The following is a 27,254-nucleotide window of genomic DNA, read 5'->3' as shown; positions in this document are numbered from 1 at the left end:
TTTCATAACAATAATGGTGACATCATCAACATCATCATTGTCATTTCTTCTCCTTTCAACTCTGCTAGCACCCACTATTGTTCTTCTTCTTCAATCTTCCGTTTTACATGCAAACCCAGATGCTTACTTTCACACTTGTCTCTCAAACAAGAGATGGAAAAACCCATCAGCTCCTGTTAGCGTGACCGGAGCGCTATACACCAGAGACAACTCATCCTTTTTCGACATTCTCAGCCTCCACACCCGCAACAAGAGGTTCAACAGACCATACACGCCCAAACCCATCGCCATCATAACCCCTTTTCACGAATCGCACATTCAGGCGGCGGTTGTATGCTCCAAAGACAGCAACTTTCAACTCAGAATCCGAAGCGGCGGCCATGACTACGAAGGCTACTCCTACGTATCAGATGTTCCCTTCGTTCTTCTCGACATGTACACTTTTAAATCCATTCACGTCAACATTCAAAATGCCACCGCTTTGGTTGAGGCCGGCGCATCACTTGGACAGCTTTATTACAAAGTCGCGCAGAATAGCCACGTTCACGGCGTTCCTGGCGGAATCTGTCCGTCCGTCGGCACCGGCGGCCACTTCGGCGGCGGTGGCTATGGCAACGTCATGAGAAAATATGGCCTCGCCGTAGACAATATAATTGATGCCAAAATCGTGGATGTAAATGGTAATATCCTTGACAGAAAATCAATGGGGGAGGATCTGTTCTGGGCCATAAGAGGAGGTGGAGGTGCCAGTTTCGGTGTGATTCTCTCGTGGACAATGAAGCTGGTGGAAGTACCTCCAGTGGTGACGGTGTTCAGGTTGAACAGGACCTTGGAACAAGGCGGCTCGGACCTTGTTTACAAGTGGCAACATGTTGCACCGAATCTCCACAGGGATATTTTCATCAGACTCCAGATCGAGGTGCGTCAAAAGACGGTTCGAGTTTCCTTCGTCTGCGAGTTCTTGGGACGAGTCGATAGACTTCTGAGTTTGATGGAAAAAAGTTTTCCAGAACTGGGATTAACCAAAAGTGATTGCTTTGAATTGCCTTGGGTCAACAGCACTCTTTTCTTTGCAGAATACCCAATCGGAACAGTAGCAGAAGCGTTGCTATACGAATCATCAAGACCTGCTGAGTCCTATTTTAAGGGTAAATCAGATTATGTGCAGAAAGTTATTTCAAAAGAGGGTTTGCAATCTGTATGGAAAAAGTTCATCGAGAGTGAGGTAATAATCATGGAATGGAACCCCTATGGTGGAAGAATGTGGGACATTCCAGCTTCGGCTACTCCGTTTCCTCATAGAACAGGGAACTTGTTCCAGATTCAGTACATGATAACTTGGTATCAAGATGGAGAAGATGCCATTAATCATAACTTTAATATTTTAAGGTCCATGTATAAGATTATGACTCCTTTTGTTTCGAAATCGCCAAGACAGGCTTACCTTAACTACAGGGACAGAGATATTGGAGCCAATCCAAGCAATGGAACAACCAACGTTGACGCCGCTCGAATTTATGGAGCCAAGTTTTTCAAAGAGAATTTTGATAAACTGGTGCAGGTCAAAACCAAAGTTGACCCTGAGAACTTCTTTAGATATGAACAGAGTATACCACCTCACAAATATTAACTGAATTTGAATTCATATTTTACTTGGATTAATATGTATTAGGGGAAATTCAGGTGTTCATAGTCGTTAAATAAAGTTTGATTAAATTTGTTATCAAACGACTATAAATTATTAATTTTATATGAAGTTGAGTTTCCACCTGTATTCATAATAAATTTAAACAATAGTATATATATCAAAAAAATCATTCAAAGAATAAAGTTTTTCCAAATAATTAAAGTATCTTCATTTTAATCCTTTATCCACAAAAATCATTAATTCAGTGAGTTGGATCATCAAAATGTTGAGTCACTTAAATTTTATACTGTATTTTTGTTAGGGAAATTTTGTATTTTCTTTTTATGGTTATACACACACCCACATATACTATAAAACATTACAAGAAATTCGATACAAAACAGTAATTTTCTTACAACGGTTAACTAAAACCATTACAAAAGGAAATTCAGCAGCAATTATTACAACGATTTTGGATATTACAATTATGTTGATATTTCGCGGCGGTCTGATCCCACTACAAAATAAAAATATTGTGGCGGTCAGTGCAACGAAAGAGCCGCTGCCATAGTTGTTTCCGCTTAGCGCCAATTTTATCCCAATCATCGCAAATGAGCAATTTAAATTAATAGATTTTCATAAATATATTTATTTCATATCATCTATGGTTGATAAAAATTGTTAATAAAATAACAAATAAACAAAAATTGATTAATTTATAATATTTAAAAGACTAATTTAATTCACAAAATTAAAAATATCAACATTTTATAAAGACTCATATTTTTCATTCTCTAAATAATATAATTGATTATATTATTTTTAGAATTTATTATATAATTGATTATAATTCTTAGAACAACGTATCTATAATGAAATAATTTTGGATTATTATTTTTTATAATTACAAGAGAACTAATTTATAATTGAAATTTGTGTAGATGAAATGAAATTAGTTTAAGTTTAGACAGAGAATATATATGGTCTTGATGGAAAATCAATAAAATTTTGTTATTTATATAGTTATTTTGATGAAATAATTACACATAATATAAAATTAAAATTGAATTAAAACTAAGCAGTGACACATCTTACATTTAGTTTTAAATTAATATTTATAACATATGATCCTATAAATATTAATGTGGTATTTTATTGGACCTAAAATAAAATTGAATTGTAAGTTAATATTGGAGTTGCTTTTAGTATAATCAAAATTTTTATTTTTTATTATTATTATTTTAAATTTTAGAATTTGACTAATATGTGCCACAAGACCACACGTTAACGTTACAAATTAAAAAAAATTATGATTGCTTTTATGTTTTATGACATCTATTTTTAATTTAATTTCATACACTAACAAAAATATAATAAATTTACATAAATATCTAATTATATCTTATCATATTATAAAAAATTAATTTTTGAATTGACCATTTAAAATATCTTTTGAATAGACAAATTTAATTGAATAGATAATATTATATGACCAAGTTATTTTGGTAACTAATTTTAATTAAATTGATCCAGTTGTTTAAGTATTAATAACAAAATATTTTAATTAAAAAAAGAATAATAGAGATAAGATAATGAAAATCTTATTTAGATTTGGTTAAAAAATTAAAAATTTATATGTAATTATTCTTTATATAAAATTATTAATTAAGATAGTTAGATAACAATTTAATCAAATATATTAAATTATTTAATGATTTTTAATTAATAATTTTATATTAAAAAAATTGCATATTAGTTTTTATCTAAAAAAATAACTTATTTAGTATTCACCTAACATATTTTTTAAATATTAAAATTAGAAAAAATTTAGGGCCAATAACTTTTTTAAAGACCAACGGAATTTTGTATTAAGTTTAATTTTGTAGCTACCAAGTCACCAAAAAAAAAAAAATTTTGTAGCTACCCATATGTTGCGTATTCCTATTGTGCCAGTCAAAGACATAATGCATTCAAGGAAAATTCTTAAATGTGACTAGATTTTTCCGATGACTAATTGACCAGCAAAGAATCTAAGAATTGAATGCAATAACACTTACATTATAAATGCCGAATGCAACGCTAACAACATAGCAAGTAACAAACACTAATGGCGACATCATCATCACCGTCGCCATTTTCTCTCCTTTCAACTCTGCTAGCACTCACCATTCTTCTTCTTCAGTCTCCTGTTTCACATGCAAATCCAGATGCTTACTTTCACGCTTGTCTCTCAAACAACAGATGGAAAAACCCATCAGCTCCTGTTAGCGTCACTGGAGCACTTTACACTAGGCACAATTCATCCTTCTCTTACATCCTCAACCTCCATATTCGTAACAAGAGGTTCAATAGACCAAACACACCCGAACCCATTGCCATCATAACCCCTTTCCATGAATCTCACGTTCAGGCAGCCATTATATGCTCCAAAGCCAGCAAATTTCAGCTCAGAATCCGAAGCGGCGGCCATGACTATGAAGGCTTCTCCTTTATATCAGATGTTCCCTTCGTTCTTCTCGACATGTACACTCTTAAATCTATTCACGTCAACATCCAAAACGGCACCGCTTTGATTGAGGCTGGTGCAACACTTGGCCAACTTTATTATAAAGTCGCACGGAACAGCAATGTTCATGCCATCGCTGCCGGAGTCTGTCCTTCTGTAGGCACCGGCGGTCACTTCAGCGGCGGTGGCTACGGCAACCTCATGAGAAAATATGGTCTCTCCGTGGACAACATCATCGACGCAAAAATCGTGGATGTAAATGGTAATATCCTTGACAGAAAATCAATGGGGGAGGATCTGTTCTGGGCCATTAGAGGAGGTGGAGGTGCCAGTTTCGGTGTGATTCTCTCATGGACGATGAAGCTGGTGGAGGTTCCTCCATTGGTGACGGTGTTCAAGGTGAATAGGACCTTGGAGCAAGGCGTCACGGACCTTGTTTACAAGTGGCAACATGTTGCACCAAAGATCGACAGGGATCTTTTCATCAGACTCCAGCACGAGGTGCATCACAAGAGGGTTCAAGTTACCTTCATCGCCGAGTTCTTGGGACGAACCGATAGACTCTTGAGTTTGATGAAAAAGAATTTTCCTGAACTGGGATTAACCGAAAGTGATTGCGTTGAAATGCCTTGGGTGAACAGCACTCTTTTCTATTCAGAATACCCAATCGGAACCCCAGCAGAAGCGTTGCTATTCGAAGCAAAAGACCCTGCTTGGTCTTATTCCAAGAGCAAGTCAGATTATGTGAAGAACGTTATTTCGAAAAAGGGGTTGCAATCCATATGGAACAAGCTCATCGAGAGTGAGATAATTATTATGCAATGGAGCCCCTATGGTGGAAGAATGTGGGAGATTCCAACTTCCGCTACTCCGTTTCCTCATAGAGCAGGAAACTTGTTCAAGATTTCGTACTACATAACTTGGTTACAAGATGAGGAACGTGTTGCTAATCATAACTTGAATTTGTTAAGGTCCATATATAAGTTTATGACTCCTTTTGTTTCCAAATCGCCAAGGGAGGCTTTCTTTAACTACAGGGATAGAGATATTGGAGCCTGTCCAAGCAATGGAACAACCAACGTCGATGCCGCTCGAATTTACGGCGCCAAGTTTTTTAGAGAGAATTTTGATAGACTGGTGCAGGTCAAAACCAGAGTTGACCCGGAGAACTTCTTTAGATATGAACAGAGTATACCACCTCATAAAGGTTAATTGGAATTAGATTAATATTTTACTTCGATTGATATGTATACATAATAAATTTAAAGAATGATGTATATGTATCAAGAAAATAATTTAAAGAATACAATTTTTACAAATAATTTAAGTCTCTTCATTTTAATCTTTTTTTTCTTCGGAAGAATAAACTTTTATTTAAAGAAATTTTCAAAGAATATTTATATATTTTTGAAAGTATTTTTTGGTTTATTTTATTTAATTTTTTTTAAATACATTAATTAATTAATTAATTTGATTTAATTAAAATAAATATCAAATTATTTAATATTTTATTTGTTCACATTAACTATAATTAATTAATTATATTAATGATTTGATTTGACTAAAATAAATAATTTTATTTTATTTTAATTTATATTAATTTTTGTCTTATATATTTTGAGTCATAATTATTTTAGTTAATCAATTATATTAATTGTTTGATTTGATTGAAAATAAATAAATTAATTTTATTTTAATTTGTATTTATTTTTTCGTTTTATTTATTTTGATTAATAATTTTTAAAAGTGGTTTAATTGTTACCTAATATATTCATTAGATATTTTTTATTTATTTAAGTTACTGTATTTAGCCGAACAATTATAGTTAATTTGTTATATCAATTATTTAATTTAATTAATTTAAATATATGTTATTTGATTCAATTTATTGTGAAGTTAATCTTCGAATCGTTATTTATTAAAAGTTTTTTTTTATTTTTTTCTTTGATATTGAATATTTATTTTAATTTTAAATTTTTTATTTTTATTCATTGTTTATATTTATTTTTTATTTTAATATCAAATACAATAATTTATTATCTAATAGTTATATACACATTATCAATTAATCAATTAATTATATTATCGTGAATATTTCTTTAATTTATTAAAAATTTTATTTCTTTTTTTTTTATTTTACCTAAGACATTTTTGTCTCTGATTTTTTTTTCGTGGACATTTTCGTTCTCAAGCAACGGAAAATACATTAAAGCCCCTGACCCCTGAAAAACGTGGACATTTATGTCCTTCCGTTGAATGCAGCCATTTGCACTGAACGAAAAAGGCTGAGCTGGCAGAGGTGGCGATGAGGTGGCACATAACGGAGGCCAGGTGGCATGGAGCTTTTCGTAACAGGACATATAAGTCCCTGGAGACGAAAACGACGCCGTTTCGTCTCCTCCTCTCCAAACGCAGTTGAATCCCCATATACAATACCTAGAAGACCCACACTTGAGTGAGAAAATTACAGAAAACCCTAAGCCAAAGACGATCAAACTCTTTCGTCTCTGTTTCTCCCTCCAAAAAATACAATACGTAGAAGAGCACAAGGCTAGGGGTTGACGTTGGTGGCAAAAGTTGAGGAGAAGCTTGGTCTGAGGTCGTGGCTGGTGTCTTCGGCACAAGGTAAGATTGCGATGCTTAGCTAGGAAGGCAATGTCTTTGCCTATTTACAGTGTAAGAAAGAATGTGAAAAAGTGGTGTATTGTATCCTGTGGAGGATTAGGGGGAGGGATTATGTTCGGACAATGTAGTTTCATTCATATGTTGTGTTGTTTCCTATTTTTAATCCTAGTTATGCACTGGTTAATTTCAGATGGTTGATGTGTTTGTGGTTCCGGTCTTTCATCATGGAGGGAACTTCGTAAGAGGAGTTGGTGGAAAAATGGTTTATCAGAATGGAAAGGAGGAGAGGTTCCCGAGATGGACCTAGACTTTGTTAATTTCGGAGACTTGGTGACACTATTTAAGGGTTTGGGCTACCAGTCATACAAGGCAGTATACTGGTATGATCCATCAAGCATTGACTTTGAATCCGGGATGAACATATTGACTGGGGATGCAGGGATCAACTCAATGCGAGAGAATCTAATGAAGCATCCAAGACGAGGTGAGTTCCATATATACTTTGACCATCCTGTCGACGAGCCGGAGGTTGTTGAGGAAGCTGCCCAGGACAGAGATACTGCAGGAAAAGTGGATGAAACTGCAGAGGAATTGAATTCTTCCTCTTCATCTGATGACGGGTACGAGAGCACGGAGGATGTCTTGTACAAACCTCCACCGGCTGGAATTGAGAGTGACAGCAATGGTGGGGTAACTGCTGGGAAGAGGAAAAGAGGTGTCAAGAGTAAGAAGAAGGTCCTTACGCCGAAGAAGAAGGTAGTTACACCGAAGAAGAAGGTTGTTACTCCAAGGAAGAAGGTAGTTACACCGAAGAAGCAAGGGAAGAAGAAAAGACAATTTGGCACAAGGGTTAATGAAAGAGGGGAAGGCAGTGGGAATGGGACTGATGCACGTGGTGAAACAGGGGATCAAGGACCTGATGTCCAGCCGGATTATGCAGTCAGGGGTGGGTTTTATGTTAGTGAGCTCCCCACGGAGGTGAAGGAGATCATGATTGAGTATGAGTCTGAAGACTTACATACTCCCATACCATCTGATGATGAAGGTAGAGGTGAAAAGTTTCCAGAGTTTGATGATGAGTATGCTCCTGGTGAGGGCAGGTTTGAGCTAAGAACTAGGTTTGCCACTGTGGACAGGTTCAAGGAGGTAGTTAAAGATTCTTTCATTGCTGAGGGTCGGAAGTGAAATGGATAAAAAATGACAGAGAGAGTGAGAGTAGGGTGTGGGGATAATGAGTGTCCTTACTTGGTGCACTTGTCATACAACAAAAGCCTGCGGTGTTATCAAGTAAAGACTTACCATCCAGAACACACTTGTGTGAGGGTTTTGGGCAGTAACACTGCTGATCAACACTGGCTATGTAAGAAGATTGAAAAATGGATGTCCACTCAACCACACATGAATACAAAGGAGGCTACTGAATTCAAGTTGTGTGGGAGTGTGCCAGGTGCACGACTGTGGCTGAATTCAAGGAATGCATGGATAAGTTGAAGACAGTTAACCAGGGTGCCTGAGAGTACCTCAGCAAATTTGAACCTGAGACATGGGTCAAGGCTTACTTCTCCCATGGGCCAAAAGTGGATAACCTCACAAACAACATGTGTGAGGTTTTTAATGCTAAAATAGTTAACTACCGCTACAAGCCTGTACTAACCATGTGTGAAGAGATTAGATGTTATCTCATGAGGCGGATGGTGAATCATAAACGGGTCTTGGAGAATCACTCAGGGAGGCTAGCACCAGTTCAGGAAAAGAGGTTGGAGAAGCTGGTAAACCTTAGCACCAAGTGGACGGCTGAATGGGTTGTGACAATGAACGAAAGAGGTTTTAGGTATCTCGCAAATAAACCAAGGTGGATGTGGACCTCATTAGGCACACTTGCTCATGCAATCGATGGCAACTGACTGGTAACTCCTGTACAATACTTGATTCAGTTTCTTTGTTATTTTGATTTGAATCCCCTTTACTATTATTTTGGTTATATTACTCACTTTCGCTGTATTACCTCAGGCATGTCCTGTTTACATGCATTTGCTGCCATTAGGAAGAGATATGACACACCTCAAGACTATGTTCACCCTTGGCTATGCATGGAGTCCATCAGGAGGACGTATGCACACTGTATTAAGCCTGTTCCAAGTCCTAAATTTTGGGTAAGAACTGATTTCTTGAAGCCAGACCCACCTATTATCAAAAGGCCAATTGGATGGCCAAAGGTTCATAATAGGCAAAAGAATCCGGTTGAGCCACTCATGCAAGAAGGAAAACTGAAGAGGTCATTCGTTGTATCCTACAGCAAGTGTGGCGAGAAAGGCCACAACTACAAAACATGTAAGGGAGCCCCTTCTAACCCAAACTGGAAGCCGAAGACAAGGCTCCCTAGGAAGAAAGCAGCTACCACCTCCCAGTCACTGATTGTGCTTCCAATGTCACAATCTGCTCCAGGTTCAGAGGTAACAACCATACAGTGGAATCTTGTATTATAGGGACTAATTTGTATTAGTACAATTATGGTTAGGGATTAATCTGTCTTAGTATAGAAATAATGAAGGACTAATCTGTCTTATTACTGCTATGACTAGGGACTATTCTGTATTAGTGCTATTATGATTAGGGACTAATCTGTCTTAATAGTACTATTCTGTTCACATCTTTCATGCATATTTCCAAGATGCATCCAGAAGCCAACCAAGCAGTTCCCCAAACCCCACTGTTGTAGAATCACCTGCCCCGTGCAATCCACCTATGCCACCAGCTCCAACAATGGTGACAAGATCCACACTTGTCATTTTACCTCTAGGGCCAACAACTACTCAAACCAGGCCACCAGCCCCAACTATAGGCTGTCGATTTAAACCTCCAGGAAAAGCCAATAACACCGCTCGCCCACAACAGTCCAGGTTCAGACCAAAGCAGAAGATCTTCAGGCCGCCGGCTCCAATCGCTACCTCCACAATCCATCCTAATACACAAGAGCCAACTCCATCTACCATCCCATCTGCAGCTCCGAATCAAGAAGCTCCACCCCCAAATTTGCCAACTTCTCCAAAAATAAACGACTCGAAAGAGTGAAGACTACTATCATTAAGTGCTTTTTGTGACAATTTTTTGTCTATGTAATGGTTGTTGAACGCCCTTTGTCTATGTAATGATTTTTGAACACCCTTTGTAGGTCAGATGAATATGGATGTTAACTAAACCAATTTTTTTTATCACTAATGCAATGGTATGTTATCTATTAGGGAAACAACTTTAATTTCGTCCACACCTTACACAACATGTACAGGGCAATGCAATCATTCATATAAATGACACTGAATTTTGATAATTGCTGCAACAATACAACACACTTTTTCATTCCTTTATCAACTCTTACAACTTAGAACAGCAAAAATAAACACAATAACAATGACACAGATACACCATCTTATTGGCTTTCTTTTCATCTCTAGAGCTAATATCCTCTTCTCCAAGCAGCTGATCCTCATTTTCATGTCATACTACCTGTGATAATCTTCTACATCGAAAAATTCCTTCTCTCCTATATACTTTGTTTCTGTCAATCCAAGTCTAGCAACGTGCTCATCAAGTCACAAAAAAAATTTGTAATAGGGTTGTCTTGCCTGCAGCATGTCAACCCACATAATTCAAGAACTAAAAACTAGTAACCCTAACACATCTTCAACCACACGTGGATCACATTTCGTTACCATACCTTGTAAAAGGGATAGCCCAAAAACAATCTGTCCAGATTGCTTCGCGTCTTCGACATGAAAAGGATTGCGTTTTCTCCACAGAAGCACTTTGGTGAGACGCCATGCTTGCCGTCCTTCTCCTTAGGATGTGAGCTCGAGCCGACCTGACCTCCACTTCTTCTCCAACTTGATGATACCCCTTCAGATGCCATGGAAGGAAGAACTTCCTTTTTGCCCCCACTCCCCACAACACCCACTTCGCCATTTCTGTGCAGACGAGAGATTGGAGAAGACGAATTTGAAAGATTGGGAGAGGAGACGAAACAGCGTCGTTTTCGTCTCCAGGGACTTATATGTCCTGTTACAAAAAGCTCCATGCCACCTGGCCTCCGTTACGTGCCACCTCATCACCACCTCTGCCAGCTCAGCCTTTTCTGTCCACTACAAATGGCTGCATTCAACGGAAGGACATAAATGTCCACGTTTTTCAGGGGTTAGGGGCTTTAATGTATTTTCCGTTGCTTGAGGACGAAAATGTCCACACAAAAAAGGCCAGGGACGAAAATGTCATTTACTCTAGATTTTATAATAAGGTTAAATTACACAATTAGTCTCTACACTTTCAATGAAATTACAAATTAGTCCCTATAATTTAAAATTTTGTAATTGAGTCCTTGAAGAAAATTAAAATTTCTAATTAGGTCCTCAATAACGTTTACTGTAAAAAAAACACACATTTACCATAATGTCCACTTCTTCTTTTTCCTTTTCTTCCATTATCCTTTCTCTTCCCCTCTTTCCCTCCCTTCTTCACTGGCAGCCATGGCCATGGCATCAACCACCACAACAGCTGCCACCATGTTACTATCAGGTTTCATGTCAAGTGCAGATGGAATCATGAACCTAAACCTTCTAGTAATAAGAGCTATTTTTTCATCGGAGGGAATGAATTCATTAACTCCAATAAAGTTGTGTTCTGCAAAGCAAATTAGTATTTTCAGCAGACTCCAGAACAACAACTACATCGACACAGCAGCAAAAAAATTTCCCATAACGACCACGAAAGTATAAAACCATGAATGGAAATGCCCAACACTAATGGCAATAAACTTCACTCTAAATAAAAAACGTCCATATAACAACAGATAAGTACAATCCATAACGTTCTCCCTCAGTGATTGAGTATAGTAATTATAAGAATAACAATCATATCAACCAAGAAAAAAAGAGAACCATTTACCCACATTAATCCTAACCAAGACAATCAATAGTCATATTAATCCTTTCTAGCTATTGATGTATCAGTAATTAGAGACTACTAATGTATCTGCTACTCTTTGTGTGTGTGTGAGAGAGAGAGAGAGAGTGCCCAGTAACGAAGGGACTGAAACTGAACGATAGCACATATCCTTCATATCTGAGGCTGATCTATTTAGCAGCATCGATCTGCGCAGATTCAGGGTCCTTATGGACATCGGGATCAGAGGCGTTGATCGCAAGAGCCAATTGCATCTTAAACTCCTCTTGCTCCAACAAACTGAAATCACTAACGATGCCGTTTTCATTGTTGCTGATGCTGGTGGTGGTGGTGCTGCTAGGGTTTGAAATAGATCCACGACGACTGGAGTGGGAGAGGGGAGAGCGGAAGAGGAAGCGGAAGAAGTAGAGGGAGCGATAATCGGCGGCGGCGGCGGCACGTGGTGGATAGCGGTGGTGGAAGTGGTGGTGCTGGCGCCACCGATGTGAAGCTTTCGAAGGAGGTGCTTCATTTTGGGCATGGAGAAGTGATAGTGAGAAGGCTGGGGAGGGGGTGGGGTGGGTTAGGAATTTTTCGGTTATTTTTAAATAGTTAAATTATAGTGTTGGTCCTATATTTTTACTAAAATTGCAAATTAGTCTTTACTGCTAAACACGTGCAATTCACATGTTTAAAATAGCGAATATACTGAGGAATATTCTGTTAAATCAAACGGTATTTGAACGGTAGGGACCTAATTACAAATTTTAATTTTGTTCAGGGACCCAATTACAAACTTTTAAACTATAGGGACCAATTTGCAATTTCACTGAAAGTGTAGGGACTAACTATGTAATTTAACCTAAATTTTTCACTGTAAATGGCTATATATGCTAGAAGAGAATCTCATTTTTTTATCGATTATTACTCTTCTATTCAATAATATATTTTTTTCTCGTATGATGCATTATTTCTAGTCTTTAATTTTTTTATAAACTATCAAACATTATTATTTATTATTGTTCTCAATCTCTTTTATTTCTTTTATTTTGTTCCTATTTTTTAAGTTTTTATATTTTTATTATAAATTTTATTATTTTTTTACACAAGTTAATTTATCATAATTATTCACATGTTGAGTCTTCTTAATGTTTAAATTATATTCCTTGCCTGCTTAATTTTATTTCTAATTTAGGAGATTGTATGATGAAATAACATTAATAAAGACTATTATGCATTTTCTTCTTCGTCTTTTTGGCTTATTTCCCATTTCATAGGGATCATGAATACTTATATACTATGATACTTATGCATAAAAAATAGGTATAAATTATATCCTATTTTCTTTTAGTAATAAATTTTTATTATCTATCTTAAAATAAAAAATATTATAAATTATTTTGCTCCAATAAACTTGCCATCATTAAGATAATATATTATACATTCATCCTATTTTTAGTAGTTTTGGTAGAGTGTTAACGTAAAAAAAAAAATTTAGATATATTTTAATAAAAATAATTCTCCATAATTATTTTTTTTTTGCTATGATAATAAAAAAATAATTTAATGATAAATTTTATTTTCTATTAAATTGTACTTACCCGAATAGGTTTTAACATAAGAGTAAGAAAAGTTAAAAGTTTTACTCATGAATTATGAGAGGATTCAAATCTCCAAATCCAGTTTAAAGGAATTAGTGAGTTAATTACTAGATCAATTTAAATTAGTGATAATAATTGTGTATTTTTTTTTTTTGTGTACAATAATAACTATATATGTTTTTATTCGGATGTCCATGATTTTTGTTTTTTGGTCGTCATGGATGTCAGGTATTTGGTATACGTATAAATTTCAGGTTTTTGGTAGGTTGCTCGGAGTTTTTGGGCTTGGGTTTGATCAATGGTTAAGTACAAGATATTGTTTGTCTGGATAATGATTTCAATCCATAAATTTTTATCAAACTTAACCAAAAAATAAAAATATACAAGACCATAAGCCGAAAATAAAAAATTAACGGTCTAAGACCCAACAAAGATAATTAAGAAAGAAAGATGGTAAAGATTAGGGATGTTTAGAGAACAGTCTGTATCCCTTGTATCTTTAGTGTTTGACTTTCGTTTATACCCAACAACCTCACATTCTTCTAGAAATCATGAGCTTATTATTCCACTCAATTAATGTATATCATTTCAGCAGCCAGGCCCCATAAAATAGTTGTCGTTAGTATTATTGCTTAGTACCCAATACTAATTCATCCTTGTTTGCCTAGGCGGCGAAAATTCTTCAGTTTATAGCAACCTCCACAGACTAAATCCCTATTTTGGTCCTTGAGATTCACGCGATTATTCATTTTGGTTCCCGAAATTTAAAATTATCTATACTGGTCCTCCAGATTCAAGTTTTGGCACCAATATGGTCCTTCGACTCTTTCCGGTGATAATTAGGCAAATGGAGTGCTGAGATGACACCCTTCCTGTCACGTTGGACGCTGTAATGACTAGTTAATGTGGCGAGGGTTGTATTTGTATCCAATTTAGTCCCTCTTATTAAAACTTTGTCATTATAACTCAGATAAATAATAAGATAATTAGGATTTCATGGACTAAATTGGATACAAATACAACCCTCGCCACATTAACTAGCCGTTACAGCGTCCAACGTGATAGAAAGGGTGTCATCTCAGCATTCTATTTGCCTAATCATCACCAGAAAGAGTCGAGGGATCATATTGGTGCCAAAACTTGAATCTACCAGTATAGATAATTTTGAATTTCGGGGAGCAAAATGAGTAATCGCGTGAATCTCAGGGACCAAAATGGGTATTTAGTCACCTCCACCTAATAAGCTCTTCTCTCTCCTTTTTTCTTTTTTTCTTTTTTTTTTTAAATCCATTTGGGTGATATCCTTTTAACATGTTAATCACATGGCATCATCACTGAATAAAAATTAAACTGACATTTCTAAATTCTTTTGAAGAAATAAATGAAAGCTTTGCAGACGAAAAACTTACTAATATCGTTTTTGTTGTTGCATAAGTGGGATTTAAGCTACAAGAGAAAAGAAAACAACATTAGAACGAGTCTAGGAGAAAACAGAAACCAACGTTATTTTGCATACATTTAAAACAATGAAGAAGAATAATGATATTTGTCGATTAAATTGATCCAAAGATATGAATAACTACTTTGTTTTAATTTGTAGATGAGTATTTAGAGGCATAGGTAGTAATATAGAAACAAATCTAGCTGTTGTTTGTCATTTTTCAGAATAAAATTTGCGTGAGAGGCTGAGAGCACGTTGATCATGCAATATTGTATGCAAGGTGAGGTAATATTGTTGTTAATTGTTATTCAAGAAAAAGACTAGAAAGATATTAAAAAAATTAAAAATTATTTACACACTAAAACTAATAGCTATGTATTCGTGTGTATATATATATATGTAATTTAATTTATTTTTAATATATATTTTATATTTTAATATATATTCAATTCTGATGATTAACTTGATTATTGATTTTAGTATATATTTAATATAAATATAAAAAAAATAACAATAATAGTGCTGTAAAGTCTTATTATTTTAAATTTGGTGTGGAAGTTAATATAAAAATAGAATATAATCAATATAAAATAAAAATTTATATACACTTATTTTTATATAAAATTAACCATTATAACTAATTTAATAAATTTAATTAAATTATTATTTAATTTTTAAATATTAAAAAAATTTTACCTGAAAGCAAAAAGGATATCAATTTTTACCTTTAATATAAACGGAAAGTTAAGTTAATAATGACTACCACCACCAACAAAATGTGACATCCAAAGAAAAGCATGTGCACACTTTTTTCAGATTTTTGGTCAGGGTCACAGTTATCCTATCCCATCTTCAACCGAATGGCTTAAACTGTTAAACAAATCATTTTATGTTTGTAACTTTGTATGCGTTATTACCAATCGACGAGGATGAAAAACAAACCTAGTAACACGTCATTTTATGCGTGCCACCTTTATTTTGCTAATCTGCTTCCAGCACATCACAAACGACTTCAATAAAGGAAAAACTAGCTGCTAAAGCATACCCTTCGTCGGCGGCCATTTTATAAGTGACATTATAATAAAATAATATAATTAAAAAAATGATGTGAATAAAAATCAAATTATTTTAACGTCTAGATTTTTTTAATTCAGAACTTGTTTAGACATTGACCAGTCACTTAATAAAAGAAAATAATATGTTTGGGCATGGGTGATTCGATAAAATGGAATAATTTTTTTTTGGCGAACTATAATTGAACAATGAAATTATAAAATATAAAACAGTATTACTATTTGATGATACTTAATTCACTGTTTTTTAATTTAGTAAATAAAATTAAATTTGACTCGCCGTTAAAATTTTTCTTACTTTTTAATTTTTTTTTACAAATGAGTCAAAAGTCAGAACGTGACTGAAAAAAAAAAGAGAAGAAAAGAAAACTAGAAAAGGCGAAAGCCTAGAAGACACGCAGTTCCAATTTTTGTGCTTGGTAGCTTCCTCTGGTTCTTTCCCTCCCTCGTTCTCTTTGACGGTTGACCCCATTCTCTCTCTCACATTCTTGTAATTACGTACCCGTCAGAACATCCCCCACTCGCTTTTCAACTTCCCGGAATTTTGGAATCCCCGATCTTCGCTGCTCCAAACAACCACAATGCGCACTTTCACTTTCTTCCAGCGTCTTTCTAAAGCTTTCCATGGCTACGACTCCCACTTCAAGCTTGTACTCCTCTGCACCACCGTTAGGTACCTCTCCATCTACTTCATTCCATTTTCCTTTTCCCTCTTCTCTTGCTTATTCCTATTACCACTTGATGTTTTCATTTCTATTATCATGGATTCAACGTTTCTTCTCTTCCAAGGTAGATCCACATATACTCACCAAACCCGGATTTTAATTTAAACATAATTCCTATAATCAATTTTGCTAATTATTCTCTGATCCGTTGTCCTACTCCCATCCTCTGCACCAAACCATGCTCTCTTATTGAGATTCCTTGCAAGTTGCAATTAAGTTAAATTGGAAAATAAACTAAAATATTGAGTGAATAGATCTAACAAACAAGAATTATGTAGTTGAGATGTGTCAGATTCAGATCACAAATTATAAAATATGAAGAGTTGAATACTGAAGGGTGTATTTGTTGTATATGATGCAGCGGTGGTGGACTTTTGGCATACGGCGAGGCGGTAGCTCAATCGGAAGCGGCGGTAGTGAAGGAGGAGAAGAAGAAGGTGGTGGTGCTGGGGACAGGTTGGGCAGGGACGAGCTTCTTGAAGAATCTGGAGAATCCCAGATATGAGGTCCACGTGGTGTCTCCTCGCAACTATTTTGCCTTCACACCTTTGCTTCCTAGTGTCACGTGCGGCACCGTCGAGGCCCGTAGCATCGTTGAACCCGTTCGCAACATCTTTAGGAAGGTAATAACTTGTTAATTAAGTTTAATAAGTTTTTATACACGACTAATATAAAATTCGGGTATATACTTTTTCTGATTATGTGCGAATATCATTATTATGATTGTATTTTAGATACTACTATCATTCCATTTCACTAATTCAGTCCTATTGCAAGCAAATTTGTTTAGAATAGCTAATGGCTGTCAACGGTTTTTTAAACCGAGCACCAGAGTCTTGAGAAAAGTACATACGCGTAATATATATTTGCTATATAAGTTTATACACATTGTTTTAACTTTCTAGAGTTATTACTATTATTATTATAAAATTATGAATACAAGGCGCTTTGGTCTTATGTTAGGGTCTTGTCACTGTAATTTGACTTCACTCTTGTATTAGGAAAATGTTTGTGTGATGATGATATTTATTATTAGAATAAGGTGGAAACTCACGTCCAATTCAATTGTTTCCATATGAAGCTAATAATTGAAAACTGTTAAAAACAATTTAGTCAAATATGTCAAGACTGTTATCACCTTAGAATAAATTTACACATATTCTGATAATTAGGTTACTGGTATAGAAACCTGCTTAATGCCAGCTTTTTCACGTTTTCCTCCTAGCAGAAAAATGTGAAAGTAGACTTCAGTGAAGCAGAATGTCTCAAGATTGACGCAGCAAACAGGAAAGTTTACTGTCGGTCAAGTATAAGCAATAATTCGAATGAAAAAGATGAATTTGTTGTGGACTATGACTTCCTCATCATAGCCGTGGGAGCAAATGTAAACACATTCAATACTCCCGGGGTGGTGGAGAATTGCCATTTCTTGAAGGTTAGTCCCTTTCTAACCTCGTACTGAAAGCCATTAAGTCCCAAAGCTCTTACGTATAAAATGTGACTGGATTCTGTTTATGCATGTGTATTTTTTTTATTATTTTATATTTTAATATTTTCATGGATGTGTGTATACACTGTGCAGGAAGTTGAAGATGCACAGAAGATCAGAAGAACAGTTATTGACTGCTTTGAGAGAGCAAGCTTGCCTAGTGTAAGTGAGGAAGAGAAGAAGAGAATCCTTCATTTTGCTATTGTTGGAGGTGGTCCGACCGGGGTGGAGTTTGCAGCCTCTCTTCATGACTTCGTCAATGAAGATTTGGTCAAATTATATCCCGGTATAAAAGATTTGGTTAAGATTACGCTTCTGGAGGCAGGGGAACATATTTTGAGCATGTGAGCATCTAACTCTCATTATTCCTTTGCTTTCATTATTAGCAAATTGATGAACAATGCCTTACCATCCAATTTGCGTTTTATGAGTAGGCATCTGAAGTATTTGACTAAATCATGGATTTTTATATATGTGGGTGGTGGTTTTGTTTGTTTAAAATTTGGTAATAACTCGTGATTTCAGTAACATAATGACATGGTTCAATAGAAGGTGTTGTAGTGTACCTGATATGCACATGTTAGACTCAAAGAAACCAGCTACTAGTGTTGAGTAGGATGTGAAATCATTGGGTTGAAAAGTTGACAAGCCGAAGTGTTTAAGAGGGAACAATTGGAAACATATATAACATTCTGCTTACAATCTTGTGTTTTACATAGTAAAAATCTTGGAAGCACAACACAACTACAAGAATTTAAGATAGTTATTTGAAGAGATAGACAATGAGAATGGTTCTTGTTCCTTAATAATGGTAGGTTTATTTCATGTAAAGTAGGCAATGCTCATAAAAGTTATGAAGTTGTTGTATTATTCATTGTTAAATACCTAATTTGACCATAAAACTTTCGTCAAAGGTGATGTGTGTTTTTGCTCATTTTTCAGGTTTGACAAAAGAATCACTTCTTTTGCTGAGGACAAGTTCCGAAGAGATGGCATCGATGTGAAAACTGGATCCATGGTTGTGAAGGTATCTGATAAAGAAATTTCGACTAAAGAAATGAAAAATGGAGGAGAAATCACTACAATGCCATATGGAATGGCTGTCTGGTCAACTGGCATTGGAACTCGTCCATTTATTAGAGATTTTATGACACAAATTGGCCAGGTTTGTGTTTGGGAAATTTGACATTACATTTATTCTGATTTATGATTTTTACCTTGTCTCTTGAAGCCTATATGTTTTAGTACTATTCATTTGACACGTACCATTCTAAGCAGATTAACAGGCGTGCTGTTGCTACCGATGAATGGTTGAGAGTTGAGGGAACCAACAATGTGTATGCACTTGGAGATTGTGCTACAATAAACCAGCGAAAAGTCATGGTATCTCATACTATTTCTCCATAATTTATGCATTCACTTTAGCATTACCAATAGTATGTATATTGCCATTTGCCTATTCCATTGATATGGGTTGAGTAATTGGATTCAATTATACTAGGTTTACATTTGGCATTTCTTCAGAGTTTTGTTGTTCTCTCCATCATTAGTGTAAGTGTGTAACACCACTACATAATTTTGATGAAATAGTAAAATCTCTATTTTTCTTTTGTAGAGTGATAGACATAGTAAGTCTTTATTAAAACTCATCTTGCTGAATAAATTTGTGCTGTATTTGTTCTTTTTCAAGTTAAGTGAATCTGTCAATGCATTCTAAATTAAGATGCACTCATTCAATATCTGGGACTTGTGTTTTAGTATGAGAAAGACAATTATTTGAATTTCAAATAATCTTTTTTTTCTTTAATAGTGAATTTCATTCTCGGCATTGTAGGAAGATATTGCAGCAATCTTTAAGAAGGCGGACAAAGACAACTCAGGAACCCTCACGGTCAAAGAATTTCAAGAGGTATTGGATGATATCTGTGAGAGATACCCTCAGGTAGAACTGTATCTGAAGACTAGACAAATGAATGATATTGCTGATCTGTTGAAAGAAGCCAAGGGAGATGTTGCAAAGGAATCTATTGAGCTGAGTATCGAAGAACTAAAAACTGCACTTTCTAAAGTGGATTCTCAAATGAAGTTTCTTCCTGCTACAGCACAGGTGCATGGCATGTTAATTAGTTGCCTGTAGGCTTTCTATCTGATGATGTCTCCTCGGTGACATGACTTGTTTTTTTTTTTTTGGCACTCTCGTATTAGGTTGCATCTCAGCAAGGCACCTACCTTGCCAAGTGCTTTAATCGGATGGAAGAGTGTGAAAAGAATCCAGAGGGTCCTATCAGGTTCAGGGGAGAAGGACGCCATAGGTTCAAACCCTTCAGGTATCATATTAGCTTACTTGCTCTTAGTTCTTTTATCTTTCTCTTTATGTTTATACATTGATGAATATGATCAAAGGGTCTCCATAGTTGAAGGATTTACTTATTAGTGCATGGTTGATTGTGCCTCAAGGTACAAGCATTTAGGTCAATTTGCTCCTCTGGGAGGAGAGCAGGCAGCTGCACAGCTTCCTGGTGATTGGGTTTCAATTGGTCATAGCACTCAATGGCTTTGGTATTCTGTCTATGCAAGGTATTGTTGTGTGTTCCTTTTGGTCTCATTATTATATCCTTAAAACTGCTCTTAAGACATTCAGAATACTGAATTATTAATGCTTTTGTTTGCCTTGAACAGCAAGCAAGTTAGCTGGCGCACACGGGCATTAGTTGTATCAGACTGGACAAGGCGTTTTATTTTTGGAAGGGACTCGAGTCAAATCTGAGAGCATCGTCATAAATCTTTAAGTCAAAACTGTAATGGCAATATTGCAGGGCTGTTCAATCTTGAGTTTACTTTGATGTAGGAAAATTTTTGTGTTCAATTCCTGATTCTTTGAATAAATGCACTGGCAGTTCCCATGTCACAGGCACAGCTGCTCTTTTCTCTCATCATGCTTTTTACCACTCGCAGCATTAGTGGGTCTCCGAGTTTTGCTGTTGTATTTCGGAGATGCTTGGTGACTTTAGCCTTTCAAAGGCCTTAGGCCTTATCATTCATGCGATGAATACAGACTATAGTTATGTTATGTATTCCCATTTGTTGAATTTGTTGCTCAAGGAAATAACAATAAGTTGACGGAGACACAGATGAGTTCTTTGTCTGGAATGAATCATTTTGTTTCTCATATCTTGTGTGTTAATCCATAAATGAATCGTCAAAAAAGGCATTAGTCAGCAACCGTACTTGCTTTGTTGAGGATTTGAATTTCATCCCTTCGAATTGTCTGAAATTTACGTTAAAACAAATACAAAAAATAGGTTGCTTCTATAGCATAATAGATTGATGCGGCGTGCTTTGGCAATAACAATTTAATCAACCGTTGACGTCTTACGATAACATGTTTTCAAGAATTGACAGTTGAAAAGCTAATTTTGAAGGATGACATATTCTAGTTTTAAATACCTTTGCGTTCCAATATGAAATCCCAAGTCTTTATATCATTCTTCCACTTTTGTTTCACAGTTGGAATATTTTCTTACCGCTTCAGTGATTAATTTTTCGTTAGATCGTAGATATCTTAATAAATGGAGTAGCTGGTCCAAAATTTTAAAGTATTTTCATGCTCAAGATGAGCTTTAAACCATAGATACTTGGTTAAAGAAGAATAAACATCTACCGTTCAACCACCAAAAAGTACTTTCTGATAGAAAAGAAAAAATAAAGAAAATTTAAATATTACTCAATCGAATTGATTATTTAGATTTTTTTTTTTTTGAATTGGATGTTAATCCTTAATAATAGATTGATTTTGTACATCTAAATTAGATTCTCCGATGCAGTGATGATGTCCATAAACTATAGCCAGAAGCTAGTTTGATTTTCAGATTCAATCGCTGATAAACTATATGCAGTGCCTTAATTAATGTAAATACGACGTCGCTATAGCTTCAATAAATTGGTTCCTACAATTTTAAGCGGTGGGTGTTACTGTTACCTAGCTAGTTAAAATATGGTGATGCTTTTGTGCATTGGTGAGAGAATACAATCCCCCTTGGGCTTTTGGCTTCGCCGACATAAGAAACATCCTCCGTAAACCATGAAATATGTTGGGTCATGTTCATATACAGATGGAGCTTTAATTTGTCCACTTTCAGTGTATGTGAGGCCAATTTTCATGAAAAAGTAGTTGTTAATCAATAGGGTCTTATCATTATCACAGTCACAAACAGTGGGATTTATATGTTAACATGAAGGGTCAATGCACTGAAAGAATATTGATGGTGGCAGAAACTAAGAGGATGTTACAAATTCGTTGGACTATACCGTTTGTTATAGAATCCAGTTTGTTGTGTAACCTATGTGCAAATTAATCAACCACATTATGGGAATCTCAAAGGAATATTTCACCACATATGGGAAAACTTTTCTTCATGCGTATTAAATATTTTACCGTAAAAAAAAATATAGATACTAATATACTATTTGTTAATTTGTTGGTAATAATAATTAATTATTATATTTTATAAAAAAATATATCTAAAAATATATATATATATATAAATTATAAAAACATTTTTATTAGATATAATAAAAAAATTTTTATTAAATATATTTATAAAAATATTTTTATTAAATATAATCATAAATAAGAGTTGATAAAAATTGCTGTTAATATCGTAACGAGATTATAATTATTTGGAAAGAAATGGAACACAAACTTAGAGGCCAAGAAAAGGTGAGGTATTAGTACTTAGTAGAGATACTCTCACGTCTAGACATAAAAGTACAACAAATATTAAGTAATTTAGATAATTGACTATTCAATGGCCAATAATTATGGTCAATTTTAACTTTTAAAAAAATTAACTATATCAAATATATTAGTATTAAAATTTTAATTATTAAAAATATATAATATATATTAATTAAAATCAACTATTAAGATTATTGAAATATATATTTGAAAACTTTTTAATTTTTAAATATTTAGACAATTTATAGCAGTTCAGTTTGATCTCATGCTAAAATAAAATTTACATAAAAAGTTTTATTGTTAGTAGTAGAATTATGTTTATATATTATTTTTATTCTTAAATAAAAAAATTATATGTCGCTAGCTGGTGAAAAATATTATATTTCTTTTGAGATGTCTTATACCTTAATTTATAATATAAAGAATTCTTTTAAATATATCTAAAACTGATATTCTAATACTTTTACCTATTAATCTCAATTATATTGAAAATTTTTCTATAATATAAATGCTTTCAATAACAATTTTTCTGCAGCAGTTTAATTTTCATAAAATAAATAAAAGTAAAAGTAAAACATATATAGAATAAACGTAGGTCAATACGCATGAGCAGCAGTACTGTTTCAGAGGTGAAGATAGAAAGGGATGAATGGCTAATTATATCAGGGGGGCCAATTAATCCTACAGCTGAAAATGGACACGTGTTGAACCCGGACTATGCCACAATATATCTCTTAGGCAAAAGTATAGATTAGACATGACATGGATTATTGAAAAGAAGGGGACGGTTCGGCATAAGTATTAGAATTTAGAACATGGCCTTCTTAAAATTTGGGGAACAAATGGGTACGGGTCTACTTCAATTGAAAGTGATCAACAACCCTTTACAATTACTTTTTTTTTTTTTATCTTCAATTTTACTTTTTGGGATCAACAGTTTTATAATAATACATTTGTACTGAGTAGTACTATTTATTTAGAAAGGGTACTGGTTGTATTGGTGTATTTCATTTAAGGACTTGATCCATCCAATGAGTCATTTCATTTCATATCTTATCTTTTGCACCAAACTGAAGGCTTTGGAGCCTCAATTAGAGAGGCTTGATCTTATAATATCTATAATCACCATGATTGCCAACCAACATTAGTGATGAGTTGGTATTAGTTAGACTTGCAATCCAATTAGCTTTGATCAACCATTCAACCTTATCCCACAATGTTGGTGAAGTTTTTTTTCCCCTCCAATTTTGTGTTACCTAACTCTTACTCAAACCCTATACATATAAGCAACAAAAGAAAAAGGATGCCACATCCATTCAGTCATTGAATTAAAGAGAGAAGGGGCACCACTAGTTTTGCTAAATAGTGATTTAAATAATTTTTAAAGACTAAGTTACAAGAATGATTTGATAGGAATATATTGACCAACGTTATAGTGGAGGCACCAACTTGCAAACGTTAGCAGTATTTACATATTGCTACCAATTATGATTTTATATTAGCCGCAGATCCTTGATAGCACTAAGAAATTTACTCTAAATAATTGATACTCTTGGGATTACACAGTGGATCTTTACATCTTATTAGAATTCCAAAGAAGGTTGGGTGCATGTGCTTTCTTTAACCTAACCCTACCCAATAAATGAAGAGTGAAGTCCCCACCATCACCACCCCCACATGAATCCACAATGTATATGCCATATGCGACAGTTCCCATGGCCAGGTAGCTTTTTTTTTTTATTCAATGGGTGGAACTTCACCTTTCTGTGCCCTAATTTTTTAATGCAGCATATGAGATGAAATTTTAGCTGCCCAATTTTATAACGCTTTGTATTCAATGGAGGTGAAGAATACTTATGTTCATGTTCGGGATTGAAGTGAAGAATATTCAACAAATTTTCTTTTTAATTTCTCTTTTTGTCATATTTAACAAGTCAATTATGTTGGGTATACACAAAAATTCAATTATTTATAAAAAATACATATTAAAATATAAAATATATTTAAAAATAAATTAAATAATATATGTATGACATCATCATTACTGCCTTCATTCCTTGTCCTTAGGAGTAGTTAGAGAAATTAATTAGTTACCTCCAAGATATCTAGCTAAAATGAAATATTTTTCAACAATAGTACTTAAAATTGATCTCCAATATATATTTTTGTGGTTTCATACTAATTAGTTCTTAATTTAAAAAAGCTGACAAATTAGTTCTAATGTTTTAGAATAAGATATCATCTAATATTTTTTATATGACTTCTATGCTATCATTAAATAGATTTTATGGTAGGTCTCCAACATATTTGTTTAAAAATATGATATATCTTGCTTTCTGATCCTTTCGAAATCTTTATTTTATCGCGCAACCTTTATGATGTATCTATGAATTATGATGGGTCTTTTTTCTCCCCCGTATATAGCGTGGACTTATGGGAATAGAAATAGGGAATACATCGTGCATGAACCTTTAATTACTATATATCAATCATCAAAAATAGAAATCAATTTCAGCTTTGAGCTCTTGAGATTTGGCGAGTTTAATCCGAATGACAAGAAAATATAAAAAACTAATAGATAAATGAAAAGATTAAAGATCAGATAAATAAATTTTTAAAAATTTATACTTCGAATAAATTAAATTTTAATAAATTTTTTTATTATGCTATTAGATGTAAACACATTATAACAAATTAATCTATATATATAATTAAGATAAAAGAATTTAATTTAAATATAATTTATTTATATTTATTATCATAGAGAATTTTATTATTTTTTTAAAAAATTAATTTGTCTAAAATATATTTTTAAAAACTTATTTGTCACATTACTCATATATAAAATCAAATGAACAGAACCACTTGTCTCTAACTAAACTTGAAGAAAGTATTGATTTGTTAGTGACTGTTTATGAGATTCTTATCAATAATCACTTTTATACATTAAGACGATAAAATATATTAAAAGATATAAATTTAAATGGTAATTAAACTTTTATCAATTATATTATTTATACAAAATATATATTAAAAATAAATTAAATAATATATATTTATTTATAAATACACAATAATTAATTTTTTGTTTGTGCATAATATTTTTTATTTTTAATTGCTCATTTTAACCATTTTTTATTTTAGAAAATTTTTTCCAGAGGTCTGTTGTTCATCTCGTCGGTATCGAATGGGTCAGGTATACAGAGTGTGTGAAGAAAATGGGGGACTTGGATCCAGGACGCTGGAACGCGGCTGGGCTTCCTAGGCTGACACCGGAGGGTGAGTGAAAGGGCTACGCGACCTCCCGAGTTGTTGCAGTGAAGAGAGGGGGAGCCACCTGCAAAAGGGACTCCGACGCCCAAGTCAGAATCTGTACAAGGTGGCAATAAAAGTGAGGGGATAGTGACGTACCGTGGATGAGGGGTAGGGCCCTCCCCTTATATATTCTGCGCCTAGGGCGGGTCCCACAGGGACAGACCTATCTTCCAGAAAATTTTCTATCCTAGCTGCCATGTGCCTTGTTGGAGGAGAGGAAATGTCCGGGTGTTCCTGTCGGTTTAGGTGTCACGCGCTCGCCGGGTCGGCCGCCTGGGCTGGAATAGTGCCTCCAACGCGCCAGCTAGGGTCGCGAGCGCTGTGGTTGGCACGTTATTAGTCGCCTTCGGTTGTCTTGTCGCTTGGTTGGCCGCTCGTGATAGGGACGTGCCCCCTACGCACGAGTGGGTTTCATCGCTTCGAAGGGATGTCATTTGTCGCCTCGTTCTTTGCGCTGGGCATTTAATGCTCTTAATTGCTGATTTGAACCCTGAGCAAAATGTCCATCTTACCCTTACCTTTCGCGCTTCTGGGCGTCAGTTACTATTCAGTTTTCCTTTGCTTTTTCGTTTCAGTTTCCCACTCCCAAATTATTGTCACACATTCCTCATTTCCTTTTCACATTCTCTGAAGTTCTTAACTCCGAATCGCCCCTGTTTCATCCAAGTTCCTTCGAGATTCCCTAGTTCCTTTTTATCATCATCATCATTCTGGTAAGTTCCCTCTTTCTTCCCTGCTTCTTAGTTTCATTTTGTGCTTATGCTGCTTCTTCTTAGTTTCATGTCGTGCATATACTGCATATTTGTTGGGTTGCATGTTTGAGTTGTACCAATGTTAGGTAGATACTAAAGGGGTTACCATTTAGGTTTCTGGTTTTTAGGCTTCGTTTAACTATAGACTTATCCTTCGCTTAACTGTAGATAGGTTCACTGTAGTATATAGTGTTGGTTCCAATTTTTCCGGTCTCCCGACCTCATAGTCTGACTTTGAGTGGTACCCCCACTGTAGGTATAGCTCAGCGTCCTGTTGTGAGGGTTCTTATTGTGAGAGCTCCTGTAGACCGGTACGCCTAGGTGACCTCGGATGTGAAGGACACCCCTTTCCAGATGACTTTAAAGGAACTCACGGAGTTCTGTCAGGCGGATTACCTTTGTGGGGGAGGTCCCGAGGAGGATAACTATG

The 27,254-nt window shown here is 34.8% G+C and overlaps 3 protein-coding genes across 3 annotated transcripts; all 3 read left to right on the top strand.

Annotated features, from left to right (window-relative positions):
* LOC112791381 (berberine bridge enzyme-like 17) lies at positions 1-1,630 on the top strand. Its single transcript, XM_025834191.3, has one exon. The coding sequence runs from the start codon at positions 14-16 to the stop codon at positions 1,628-1,630; it is 1,617 nt and encodes a 538-aa protein (XP_025689976.1). The 5' UTR covers positions 1-13.
* A 2,099-nt stretch (positions 1,631-3,729) lies between these two features.
* On the top strand, positions 3,730-5,345 carry LOC112791380 (berberine bridge enzyme-like 17). Its single transcript, XM_025834190.3, has one exon. The coding sequence runs from the start codon at positions 3,735-3,737 to the stop codon at positions 5,343-5,345; it is 1,611 nt and encodes a 536-aa protein (XP_025689975.1). The 5' UTR covers positions 3,730-3,734.
* A 10,814-nt stretch (positions 5,346-16,159) lies between these two features.
* LOC112791379 (external alternative NAD(P)H-ubiquinone oxidoreductase B3, mitochondrial) lies at positions 16,160-21,188 on the top strand. The gene is made up of 10 exons (XM_025834189.3): positions 16,160-16,478; positions 16,892-17,153; positions 17,759-17,965; positions 18,113-18,363; positions 18,962-19,184; positions 19,298-19,402; positions 19,854-20,126; positions 20,225-20,346; positions 20,477-20,596; positions 20,699-21,188. The coding sequence occupies exons 1-10, from the start codon at positions 16,387-16,389 to the stop codon at positions 20,784-20,786; spliced, it is 1,743 nt and encodes a 580-aa protein (XP_025689974.1). The 5' UTR covers positions 16,160-16,386; the 3' UTR covers positions 20,787-21,188.
* Positions 21,189-27,254: the final 6,066 nt, after the last annotated feature.

Source organism: Arachis hypogaea, chromosome 3 (genome assembly GCF_003086295.3).
Source record: "Arachis hypogaea cultivar Tifrunner chromosome 3, arahy.Tifrunner.gnm2.J5K5, whole genome shotgun sequence".
Lineage (NCBI taxonomy): Eukaryota > Viridiplantae > Streptophyta > Magnoliopsida > Fabales > Fabaceae > Arachis > Arachis hypogaea.
This window is presented reverse-complemented; position numbering and strand designations above follow the sequence as displayed.